Source organism: Bubalus kerabau, chromosome 3 (assembly GCF_029407905.1).
Source record: "Bubalus kerabau isolate K-KA32 ecotype Philippines breed swamp buffalo chromosome 3, PCC_UOA_SB_1v2, whole genome shotgun sequence".
Lineage (NCBI taxonomy): Eukaryota > Metazoa > Chordata > Mammalia > Artiodactyla > Bovidae > Bubalus > Bubalus kerabau.
The window spans coordinates 67,177,958-67,191,872 of record NC_073626.1 but is presented as its reverse complement, the minus strand read 5'-3'; the positions used below and the strand labels follow the sequence as shown (position 1 = coordinate 67,191,872).

The 13,915-nt window shown below is 35.2% G+C and overlaps 1 protein-coding gene across 2 annotated transcripts in view; it reads right to left on the bottom strand.

Annotated features, from left to right (window-relative positions):
* Positions 1 to 13,915, bottom strand: part of NCKAP1 (NCK associated protein 1) — a 106,561-nt gene that overhangs the window by 36,798 nt on the left and 55,848 nt on the right. For both annotated transcript variants that reach the window (XM_055572004.1, XM_055572005.1), the window contains 4 exons: positions 12,371 to 12,452; positions 10,682 to 10,740; positions 4,151 to 4,296; positions 2,123 to 2,255 (listed from right to left, as the gene is read on the bottom strand). In XM_055572004.1, coding sequence (XP_055427979.1) covers positions 2,123 to 2,255; positions 4,151 to 4,296; positions 10,682 to 10,740; positions 12,371 to 12,452 — 420 coding nt within the window. The remainder of the gene's footprint in view (positions 1 to 2,122; positions 2,256 to 4,150; positions 4,297 to 10,681; positions 10,741 to 12,370; positions 12,453 to 13,915) is intronic.

Genomic DNA, 13,915 nt, shown 5'->3' with positions numbered 1-13,915 from the left:
CAAGAACACTGGAGTGGGTTGCCATGCCCTTCTCCAGAGGGTCTTCCCAATCCAGGGATCAAACGCTCATCTTTCACATCTCCTACACTGGCAGGTGGGTTCTTTACCACTAGCACCACATTGGAAGCCTGTGTGTGTGTGTGTCTATGTCTGTGTGCATATATATGTGGGGCTTCCCTCATAGCACAATGGGTAAAGAATCTGCCTGCAATACAGGAGACCTGGGTCAGGATGATCCCCTGGAGAAGGAAATGGCAACCCACTCCAGTATTCTTGCCTGGAGAATCCCACGGAGAGAGGAGCATGGCAGGCTACAGTCCATGGGGCTGCAAGAGTCGGACATGACTTAGCAAATAAACCACTACCATATATACATACCTGTACATACTTTTTTTCTTTCCCCCTTAAAGACAAAGGACAAAAGGAAAGGAAAAAACAAAAACAACGGGGATGGAGATTTTGTTGAGGCCTTTCAATGCCTGAGAAGTTTCTACCTTCTCCATATGCAATGGAGAACTCTAATGGTACTTTAAGAAGGAAAGAGGCACTCTAGTGGCACTGCGTTTGTCTTTAAGGCAAAAACACTGAAGGAAGAAAAATTATTTAGGAGTAGATATGAAAACCTTTGAAAAGCTGAACTACAATAGTGTCAACAGCAATGGAAAGTAAAGGATGGAGTCAAGAAATTATATTACACAAATAAAATTAAGAGGACATGATGAGTAATTAATGTGAAGGATGACAGAGAGGAAGAAACTGACATCTTACATCACACATTACATTACAGTACATCTTAGGTATCATGATTAGGAGGAAATCTTTCATTCTAAAAAATCTATAAATCTATTAAAATTGGTGGTGTCATATCATCTCACAGGTATTAACTAATATTAAAAGCACTCCCTAATAAATTTCCTGTAGGATTATTGAAAAACAACCTGCAATAGAGAGTACTTAATGCGTAAAGATAATAATAATGCTACTGCTCTTTGTAAGTTTCTTTTCTATAAGTTCTGTAGTTCTAAGTAAAAGGATTCAACACTAAGCTATTTTTTATTTTTTTTGAGGGGTGCAGAAATTTATTAGAATCCAAGACATGTCCTTTGGGGTTTATACATGTCATAATCATTTTTTTTTTTTCATTTCTTATATGATATTATACATGTTTCAATGCCATTCTCCCAAATCATCCCACCCTCTCCCTCTCCCACAGAGTCCAAAAGACTGTTCTATACATCTGTGTCTCTTTTGCTGTCTCGCATACAGGGTTATCGTTACTGTCTTTCTAAATTCCATATATATGCATTAGTATACTGATTGGTGTTTTTCTTTCTGGCTTACTTCACTCTGTATAATAGGCTCCAGTTTCATCCACCTCATTAATACTACTTAATTTTAATATATACTTACCATACTCACTAAGTGTTATTTTTCTTCTTGGATGATTAGAAGAAATACTGAGAGTACATTTTTGATAGATACTTGGTATGTGTAAAACTACAGAGTACTTTAATTACTCAGTAACTGTGTGTGCCAGTATGTGAATTCTTACAAACACCGGCAAATCTCAATTTTGCTTACTTTATCTATTATATTAACAAGTCTGTGAAATTCTTCTTTGAAATGCTTATATTTAGCCAGTAATGTCTCCATTCAATTTGCAAGTATTTTCAATGAGCATTTCAGAGGAAACTAAGCATATAAAAATCACTCATTATACATAACTTTACCATAATATTAATGCCTGACTCACTATTTATTTTAATAAAGGTTAATTCCAAGTGGCTTTATGCCTGGGAAATCCCATGGACAGAGAAGCCTGACGGGCCACAGTCAATGGGGTATCAAAAGAATCAGACGCGACTGAGTGACTAAATAACAAGTGATTTTGTGATGTGTTCTTAGAAACATGTATCTGTATTTATCCAATCATTTAAATAAATATTACATCATATGCCTAATCAAGCATTCTTCTGACTCTGCATAGAGACATATTATGTGGGCAAGTAGGTTAGGTAATTATGACTTTGTGAGTCTTTATCTTTGTGAAATTTGGTCAGCTGTATGCTTGGAGTAGCTTATTCTGCATACTATACTAATCACAATACTGCTCTGAAATTACCTCTTCTGGACATAGTTCATGTGTGCAACTCATAAAATGAGTGCAAAGTAGTGGAAATGCAATTGAGTATCTTGATTGAGAGGGTAACTCCAAACACTGTTGAAACATCTTCTCAAAAGCACGACTATAAAAACTGTAAGGAAACAAATTAAAAATCAGAATCATAATTTTTATAGAGTTAGTTTAATTTGATTCAAGTAAATGGAAATTACCAACTGTAGCAGTTATTCTCGTAGGAAAAGTTATTTTTCCAAAGAGTTCTCTTACATACCAATAACCATTTCAGAGTTATAAAATATTATTTATATAACATTAACGCATTTTAAAATAAAAGTTAAAGAGAAAATAAACCATATCTATGGCATTTGAATATATACCACTCAAACCTTACAGCATCAAAAGTCATCAAAGCTAAGTCACTATCAATTGTAAGAAACACCATTATTTTATGTACCACTAAGAAAGAAAAATACTGTCAATTAAACAATAATACACCATCAACTTTAAATTATTTCCAGATTGAAGAGATGTTAAATCTAAAAGAATATGAGGTGATAAAATATAGATTTAATATATCTTAGAATAATAAAACAAACAGAAGTAGTAAACATGTCTTTATTTTGGATGTGACAAAGTAAGAATGTAGTTAAGACCAAGTATGAATATAAATTAATTAAATGACTGAAAATTTGCAAATTTTAAACATTATTCAAAGTGCCTTATTTCCAGGAAAGAGAAGAGGAATTTATTTTTTTCTTTTTGAAATTAATTTATTTGGCTGTACTGGTTCTTAGCTGCAGCACGCAGGATCTCTGGTCTTCACTGCAGTATGTGGGATCTAGTTCCCTGGCCAGGGATAGAACCTGGGTCCCCTGCATTGGGGGTACGCAGTCCTAACCAACTGACAACCAAAGAAGTCCCCAGAAGAGGAATTTCTAATTGCTGTATCCTTCTTTTACAATATATAGCTCAAAAATACCTAAACATAAAATGTTACATTTTCTTTTCAAGGTAGCCTCTGGGTCAGACAATAGGATAGGGTTCCAAATTTTAAAACTCTTACAAACTTGTTACATAATAACTATATATCCTGAGTTCCTTTAAGAGATCCCTTATGTCTTCCCTGCCAAGTAATTCAGATTTTTTTCTGCAAAACTGCTAATTAAAGCCCCACTACAAACTGCAAAAATCAGGTTTTTTCTTTCTGGTTTTCTCCCCAAAACAAAATTATTCACAAGCTTTTCATAATGATCTCTATTCAACACAGAGAAACTACTACCACTATCCACTGAGACTTTTTCAGCATTTTAGAATTAAAGGAACCTACCACGCTATTCTCATCAGCTTCCCTAAAGGAAAAAAGATCAAGAAGCAGAAAAAGAGTGGACACTGTACAGCTTTGAAATCCGAATACTTAAGTTTGAGTCCTGACACCACTGTTTATTAATTTTATCACAATCAAGTTCACTTATTCATTGAAATAAATTAAGTACTTACTCTGTTAAGACACTAAGGAAACAAAAACTTGACCTCCTTCAAGAACCACATAATGTGAGGAGAAAAGGAGGAGCTGCAGACTGCTAAGAATAACAAAAGAACTTTATAACAGAAGCCAAGGATGGAGCACAGTGGCGGGAACCGTCACCACAGTATCACAATATTAACATCTAACTGAATACCACAGAGTGAAACCACGTGGTATTTAATTTCCAACATTTGCTCTACTTGACCCCAGTCCAGATTTTTTTTCCTTTAATGACACAATTTGAAGCAACTGTTCTTCACTTCTTCAAAGAAAGCATAAAAAACAAATTCACATCAGTAAGAGGTGCTCCTATGGAGAATTAAAAACAGACATAAAATCCCAACATAGTCAACTTCACTACTGGCAGGTTGTTTTCTATTCCCTTGATTCTTAGAATCTCTTATTAAACTGTCTTAAGCACCACACTAACGTAAAGGAATCAAGAAACATATCTTTGGATAATAAAAATTTCAAATTCTAATTTAAAGAAAATTACAACATACCAAAATATGGAGAGATCTGATGTTTCCACCAACATTTCCACCAAGGAATCTACCATTTTTGTGTGAAAAATTATTGTATTCATCATCTTTCCAAGTTCTCTGTGATCTGAAAGGCTAAGTGAAGCCTTAGAGACACTAGTATATGCCTGAAAAAGTAAAGAAAGAAACAAACGTAGTTTAGGTAATGACTTCAGGTATAGACCAAGTCTACAGGAAAAAAGAAAAAATACCCACTATTGAAAAATATTTAAAGTTTATTAAGAACAACATTTTTTAAAAACGGTCTACCGTGATTCAAACTTAAAATTCCTATCAAGATTTTCTTTAAGTAAACTGAAATACTATTCCTAAAACAGAATCTAATACATGGGTCATTCAGCTTGAACTCCTAAAGCAAGTGAAGCTACATATCAAAGATATAAAACAATGAATTGTCACATGATGTCCCTACCAAGAGAAGTTTTCGACTTAGTTCAAGAGAAAACACATATTCAAAACAGTAAGATGAAACTTAAGTACTGCACATGTTGACTCAGGAAGGTTTTTGATTATACTGAATCATTAAAAACTGGAGAGCATAACACATGGTACTAATTGATGAATTCTAGAGAAGCATTCTGAAGGTGGTAAAATTAGTGTTAAGTTGATAAAAAAGGTGACAGGTCTTAACCAAAATCATCAGGACAGGTTGTGAGGGAAAGAAATTCTACTAAGAGGTACCAACTCACTGAAAGCAAAACCTGCCCTTGGGTGGTGGACATTTCACAAGCAAGGAAAACAATACGAGGGATGCCTACAAAATAAACACCATATATCACGCTGAAGAATTTAAACTTTTTAATAAATCACCAAAGAGTCTGTGTAATGGATAATTACTGCTTAGAAAGATTGTTCTATGCTGAGGTGGAAACAGAGAGGAGTGGAGAGGGAACAGGAGGCAAGAGATTCTTAGGAGGCAGTGGTGGTAACAATCCAGACAGGATTATGAGATGGCCCAGGGTGGTAAAGCTCAAAAGTGTTTAATCAGGGAATGATTAGGCATGGTAGGCAACACAAGAATTATGGTTGATGACCACGGTCCTGGCTTTTGGGAGGCATTCTTTCATGAATCTCACGTGTACGTACACACCTTGCTGGATACACCAAGAAAGCACAGCCCAGACCACTCACTATCTCAGCCATTTCTCCAGGCCTTAGAGTTACCAAATTTGAGAAATAGAGTGATATGTCCCTCTGGAACAAAGAGCAAATAGGCTTCCTGTTGATGATAAAATAAAGGGTTCCTCAAACTCAGTCCTTCTTAGCTTAAGACATGCCCAATGCATACACAGCATTCATCCGGGTCTCTCTGCACTACCCCCAAAAGACATGAAAACAAGGGAAAAGTAATGTATATATCTGGATGCTCATGGCACTTCCTGTGCAGTGAATTAAGTTCTCTGTCTCTAATCCAGGAGCCCCATGTCTTCTGCTAGTACCCATGAAACAGTAAGAGACTAAACAATTATTGCCTTTTAAGTAAGATAAAAATCAAATCTCAGTCTCTCCAGTGGGAAAAGGTCACTACACAAATGAGGTTACCATTCACTAAGGCAGGCGCATCACAAAGCAGAGCTCTATAATTTGATGTTTGTGTCTTCTACCAGAAAAAGGGAGAAAATGAAGAATGTGATGGCAATACAGTAATGGCAAGATGTATTCTGGACATTCATCACAAACTAAGTCTAACAGAAGTATGTAATTTACCTTTCATCAGTTTTAAAGTAGAAAGAGGAACCAGTAGTGGCCATGAGTTCAATAAACACTTCCACTAACTGAGAATAATTTTAAAAATTCTGAATTAAAGTACTACTGTGAAAATAAATTCAGATGAAATGGATGGTGACAAAATGAGACAATTTAATTTAAAACTCATTTGAAATGCTTGACAACAAGGGAAGAAGAAACACACGTCATTAAAAAAAAAAAAAAAAACTGGTTTAAATAAAAGTCTAAAATATGAACTACCAAAGTAAATTAGAAGGCAAAGAGAATCAGTGACTGAAGATACTTTAGGGACTAATGCAACAAACAGCAGAATGAGATCCTAATTTAGGAAGAGAAAAAATGGCAGAGAATACATGTAGAGAGGGAGAACTCTTCTTTTAAGACTCCAAAGACCCCAGTGATGGTAACAAAGCGTACTATCACATTCCCTTAAAGGCTTATTCTTCTAGCCCTGCCCTACTCAAGAAGTGATACAGAGCTCTACATCTCTCTCTGGCCATATACTTACACCTAGTAACTCTTATCCTTCTACCAGATCACTGATCAAACTCAGATCATTCATATCTTTTGTGAAGATATTTTTCTTCCTGTAGTAATATTTCACATTAAGAAGGCTCTTTTCTTGCCCTTTCCTGTGTAAGTGATTCACCTACTCCAACTTGACCCATCTTTCAATGTGTGGGTAACAAGCTGTTTTCTCTACAAAGCCATTACTAGTAATTCCACTTGAAAAAACAACTTTCTCCTTCCTAAGAAAACTGTAATTAATTGATAATCATACTCTGTCACTGTACTGATAATCATACTCTGTCATTCTAACTTAAGCTTTTAACCTATTTAATTTTCCCTATCTTTTATGCCTTGTCTCCAAAGCCAGATGTATAAAATATCCAAATAAGGATTATACTCAACTATATAAGTTGTCAGTATTTTATCTCCCACATCCTGTAGCCTAGTCTGTGATCTTGAAACCCTACCAGTTGACTTGCTCTTAGTCATCTATGCAAACATCCTAGTTTCTGGACACTGCCTTCTACCTTGCATTTGTGTCCTCTTTTCCTAGTTGAGGCTTAGTTTTATGTCCCATTACTTTCATCCTTGGTATGTTTTGACCTATTCTCACTATAAAGTGAGAGTCTAATACACAACAGAAAGGAGTTGAGTGACTGTTTGTCCTAATCATGGTTGAGAGCAATGCTATGGGTTGAACTGTCTCTCCCAAAAAGATATGTTGAAAGTATAATCCTTAATACTTCAGAATGTAACTTTATTTGGAAATAGGGTCTTCATAGACATAAGTTAAAATTAGATCATTAAAATGGACTCTAATCCAGTATGAACAGTGTCTTTATAAAAAGGAGACATTTGGACAAAGAGATAAACAAAGAAGGAAGATGATGTGAAGAGAGAGCTATGTCATTAGAGCGTTCTATCTATAGGCTACGGGAAAACAAAACATTCTCACAAAGGGATATATCAACTCTATACCCCTAATGCTCACTCCAAAGCTTCAAACATTGCTGTATGACTGCAATAGACAATGGTAAAATTCTCAAGTGAATTTTTCAAATGAGTAAGTCTAATAATTCTGGAAGTATTCAGTAAGGTTAATTTGAAAGTCATCTAAATCTGTAAAATTCTCTGAACATAAATGTTGGTTTAGGAACTCCCACAAACTGACAGTAACAGGCTGAAAACAGTTCAAACTTTGTGATGATGACTTTCAATGTGTATTTACTTTTTAAATAATATTTTTTAATGTGTACATATCCTTTGGCACAGTAATTCTATTTTCAGTCATTTAATAAGCATGACTTACACACTGTTTCATAAGGTTTTTTTTCAACAAGAAAATGTTAATTTCTAAATTTTATTTTTAACTGGAAGAAAATAATGTATAATATATCTCAAGTATCTCAAGTATTCTTCCCTGATCTCCCACTAATCAGCTCTGCAATTTCAGAGAAGTTACTTAAAACATTACTAATTATCAACTCATATCTGTTACAATGGCTATTATAAAAAAGGTAATATATAAAGACAGTTGGTGAAGATGTGGAGAAAAGGAAATCTTGTTTATCAATGGTGGGAACGGAAATGGGTACAGCCACTGTGGAAAACAGTAGAGAGGTTCCTCAAAAACTATGAATAGAACTACCATATGCTCCAGCAATTCCACATCTGGTATTCATCTGAAGAAAAGGAAAACACTAACGCAAAAAGACATCTATATCCCTTTGTTCACTGCAGCATTATTTACAATAGGCACAACATGGAAACTACCCAAGCATCCACTGATGGATGAATGAATAAAAAAATTGTGGGATACACACACACACACACACACACACACACACACACACACACACACAACTAGGAATAATATTCAGCCATGAAAAGAGAAAGGAAATCTTGCTATTTGTGACAATATAGATGGGCCTTGAAGGTACTGTGCCTAATGAAAGAAGTCAGAGAAAGGCAAATATCATATGATCTCTCACTTACATGTGGAATCTAAAATGACAAAAACAAACCAAAATGAACAAAAGAAAAATCCAAACTCACAGATACAGACAACAGATTGGTGTTTCCCAGAGGCAGGGAGTCAGGGGTAGATGAAACGGGTACAGCAGTCATAAGATACAAACCTCCAGTTACAAAATAAATAAACATGCATCCTGAAGAGCAAAGTCAAAGGGGCCTTAGGAAGCATTACTATGAACAAAGCTAGTGGACCTGATGGAATTCCAGCTGAGCTATTTCAAATCCTAAGATGATGCTGTCAAAGTGCTGCACTCAATATGCCAGCAAATTTGGAATACTCAGCAATGGCCACAGGACTGGAAAAGGTCAGTTTTCATTCCAATACCAAAGAAAGGCAATGCCAAAGAATGTTCAAACTACTGCACAATTGTACTCATTTCTCACACTAGCAAGGTCATGCTCAAAATCCTCCAAGCTAGGCTTCAACAGTACTTAAATCAATGTACAAGCTCGATTTAGAAAAGGCGGAGGAGCCAGAGATCAAAGTGCCAACATCTGTTGGATCACAGAAAAAGCAAGAGAATTCCAGGAAAACATCTACTTCTGCTTTATTGACTATGCCAAAGCCTTTGACTGTGTGGATCACAACAAACTTTGGAAAATTCTTCAAGAGATGGGAATACCAGACCACCTTACCTGCCTCCTGAGAAACCTGTATGTAGGTCAAGAAGCAACAGTTAGAATCAGACATGGAACAATAGACTGGTTCCAAATTGGGAAAGGAGTACCTCAAGGCTATACATTGTCACGCTGCTTATTTAACTTATATGCAGACTACATCATGCAAAATGCTAGGCTGGATGAACCACAAGCTGGAATCAGGATTGCGGGGAGAAATATCAATAACCTCAGAAATGCAGATAACACCAACCTTATGGCAAAAAGCGAAAATGAACTAAAGAGCTTCTTCATGAACATGAATGAGGAGAGTAAAAAAGGTGGCTTAAAATTTAACATTCAGTAAACTAAGATCATGGCATCCAGTCCCATCACTTCATGGCAAATAGATAGGGAAACAATGGAAGCAGTGAGAGACTTTATTATCTTGAGCTCCAAAATCACTGCAGATGGTGACTGAAGCCATGAAATTAAAAGATGCTTACTCCTTGGAAGAAAAGCTAGACAGCCTATTAAAAAGAAGAGACATTACTTTGTTGACAAAAATCCATCTAGTCAAAGCTACGGTTTTTCCAGTAGTCATGTACAGATGTGATGAGCTGGACCAGAAAGAAGGCTGAGCACTGAAGAACTGACGCTTACAATTTGTGCTATTGGAGAAGATTCTTGACAGTCCCTTGGACTGCAAGGAAATTGAATCCAGTCAATGCTAAAGGAAATCAACCCTGAATATTCATTTGAAGGACTTATGCTGAAGCTTCAATACTTTGGCCACCGGATGCAAAGAGCTGACACACTGGAAAAGATCCTGATGCTGGGAAAGATTGAAGGCAGGAGGAAAAGGGGATGACAGAGGATGAGATGGTTGGATGGCATCACCGATTCAATGGACATGAGTGAGCAAGCTTTAGGAGATGGTGAAGGACAGGGAAGCCCGGTTTGCAGCAACAGCAAAGTGTCGGACACAAGTGAGCAACTGAACAACATGGGCTTCCCTGTTATGATAAAGACACTACCTGCAATGCAGGAGACTGGGGTTCAATTCTTGGGTCAGGAAAATCCCTTGGAAAAGACAATGGCTATCCACTCCAATATTCTTGCCTGGAAAATCCCACGGACAGAGGAGCCTGTTGGACTGCAGTCCATGGGGTTGCAAAGAGTCGGGCATGACTGAGTGACTAACACTTTCACTGTCTTTCATGTGATATATAGGATGGTGACTATAATTAATAACACTGTATTATATATTTGAAAATTACAAAGCGAGTAAATCTTAAAAATTCTCATCACAAGAAAAAATAAAACTTGTAACTACATATGGTGATGAATATTTACTAGATTTATTTTTGATCATTTTAAAATACACATATATACTGAAATCATTGCTGCATACCTGAAACTAACATAATGTTACATGTCAATTATATTTCCATTAAAAAAAGTTTTTTCCTTGAGGTAAAGACTATGTTAGTTATAACAATACAAAAGAAGTCTTTTCAATAGGTATACAAGGAATGTTTTTTCATATTAAGTTATGCTCTCATGTTAACTAAGGTATTCAATAACAAACAGAACGACAATGAAAATTAATGTTATTCTTACCTGTAATCGAAACCAATCTAATCTCATTCCTCTGAAATCAAATACTTCCCCATCTTCAACTATAGTAACAGAAAAAAGATTACAAAGCTAATTAATATTTTCCAATAACTTAAATCACACTTTAAAATTTAAGGGCTAGGACAATTCCACTTCTGGACGTATATACAAAAGAATACACCCACGTTCTTGTGTACACCAATGTTTATAACAGCATTATTCACAACAGCCAAAAGGTAGAAGTAACCAAAAAGTCCATCAACAGTGGATAAACAAAATATGATATATACACACAATGGTATATTATTCAGCCTGAAAAAGGGAGCAAATATTGTAGCATGGATATCATGTCATGGATGACATGTTGAGGGAATGCTAAGTGAAATAAGGTAGTGATAGAAAGACAAACATTGTACAATTCACTTATGTGAAGTATCTAGAATAGTTGAACTCATAGAAACAAAGTAGAATAGTGGTTCCAGGGGCTGGGTGAAAGGAAAATGGGGAGTTGTTACTTTATAGCTACATTTTCAATTTCACAGGATGAAAAGTTCTGAATATTTATTGCACATTATGTCAATATACTTAACTCTACTGAACTGTACACTTTTAAGTACTTAAATGTACTTAAAAATGGTAATGTGGTAAATTCTATTTTACGACAATTTAAAAATGATAGCTAAGAGTGAAATAATTCTCATATCCTATAAAGGTGATGAGGCAGCTGTGCTAAGAGAAGGGTAGTGTACAGATTTCTCTCTAAACCCCGTGAATCTCATTTTGCTTACATGTCAACTCAAAAGTACCTAAAAGAGAGCATGAGGAATCCTGTGAATAGAAACTTTGGAAAGCATGCTGAAGTCCCACAAAGTAACTTTATTTTAACCAAATATCATCAGGCAAGTTTATAGCAGATTCATTACATAAGTATTATCAATTTATAAGTTTATCAAGTTATCAATTTATCAAGTTATAAGTTTATCAATATTAAGATTGATAAAACAAATTTATTACTCAGAAATTTTCAAGGTTTCTGATACTTTTTATTTAAAGAATATAAAACTAAAATATCCAGTCTACTGGAATGGAGGAGTATTCAACTAATGGAAAGGCAATCTATGATATGACACCAACTTTTGAGATTGATAGATCTGAACTTAAGTTCCTATTCTAGAACTTAGTATCTGTTAAAAAGTGTGGGCAAACCATGTTGAATTAAGGTTAACCTTAAGCCTTAAGGCTTAAGTTTTCAAATGTGTTAAAAGTAATTAACAGCTTTTTAACACTGATGAAGATTGAATAAGATAATATATATAAAGTGCTTTCCCAGATTAATCATTTCATTGATTACTGTCATAGGTAATGCGTGGACCATAATATAAACTTTATTATGATATAGGGTGCTCATTTTTCTTTTTTATAATTACAAAATATCTTTTTGCCTCAAAAATACCATTTTGCCTCCAGCTGAATATGAAAAAATGTCAAGCTATACTTCTTGTAAATATCACCACACATCCATCTTTGAAACCTTTGCTTCAGAGCAAAGTTAAAACAAAAGAGAAGAGATTAAATATGCTCCAAAGTAGGATAAGTAATACTATAAAAACTAACTGCTAAGTCCTCTCCTCATTAACAGAATTTGAAAACCTAATGGCAAGAAAATACATTTCAATTTAAAAGACTTATTACCTTGTTTTACACTTAGAGAAGTCATAGTGTTAACAAAAGAGGACATGATGATTGATTCATCTTCAGGGCAAACAGAAAGATTCTGGAAAAAAAAAAGTGATAAAAATAATGATTAAAAACATCTAGTTGGGAAAAAATTCACAGGTCCATCAACTAGTAGGTGGATAAACTGATATATCCATAGTTAGAATATTTTTAAGCAATAAATAAAACTGGAATGTTTATACATACAGTAACATGGATGAACTCAAAAACATGCTAACTGAAACAAATGAAAAACAAGGATGATTTCATTCACATGAAAAAAAAAATTTTTCAAGGCAAAAGTGACAAAAAAGCAGACAAGGGGTTGTTGAGGATCTAGAGAGGGAATCAACTGCAAACGTGCACAAGAAAATTTTTAAATGTTGGAAATGTTCTTGATCTTGACTGGTGGTGGTGACATGAATGTATACAGCTGTCCAATTTAAAACAGTACACTTAGAACAAGTGATTTTTATCATGTATAAATTTTACCTCAACAAAAGTAGCACCAAAAAAATCCCTCTGAAAATGGCTTAAAAAGTGAATATTTAATAAACTATATCTGAAGTAGATGCTAAATGATAAACTTTTTTAAAAAGTATATGCTTATTAGCTCACAAAAACCATAGTTTTCAAAACATTAAGACCTGTACAATCATGTAAATGCACACAGAGTTCTATACCGTACAATTAAAAATAGTTAAAATGATAACTTTAATGTTACATACATCTTTACCACAATTTTAAAATTTAAATTTAAGTTACCATTTTAGCCAATATTACAATTAACTATTTTAACAAGTTATCTTAGTTTTAAATTTAAATCCTAGCAAATGGTTAAAAAACTATGCATGTAAATACTGTACTTTCGGGTGGTAAAAAGCTCAGGCATTTAACACATTTAAATAGTGTTATTTGAATGTGTTATTCCACATGTACTCATGAACTGTGCAATACTGATCAAGTCACATAGGGTCTTTTTTCTTCACTATACGTACCCTCAGAGCTGGTAATACACTATGGACAAATGTCAATTATTAATACTAGTATCAGTATTGCTGCTGCTACTATTACTGTATCAGAAAAATAAGAAATTAATTTTCTCAGTTCAGTTCAGTCGCTCAGTCGTGTTCGACTCTTTGCAACCCCATGAATCGCAGCACGCCAGGCCTCCCTGTCCATCACCAACTCCCGGAGTTCACTCAGACTCATGTCCATCGAGTCAGCGATGCTATCCAGCCATCTCATCCTCTGTCGTCCCCTTCTCCTCCTGCCCCCAACCCCTGCCAGCATCAGGGTCTTTTCCAATGAGTCAACTCTTCGCATGACGTGGCCAAAGTACTGGAGTTTCAGCTTTAGCATCATTCCTTCCAATGAACACCCAGGACTGATCTCCTTTAGAATGGACTGGCTGGACCTCCTTGCAGTCCAAGGGACTCTCAAGAGTCTTCTCCAACACCACAGTTCAAAAGCATCAATTCTTCGGTGCTCAGCTTTCTTCACAGTCCAACTCTCACATCC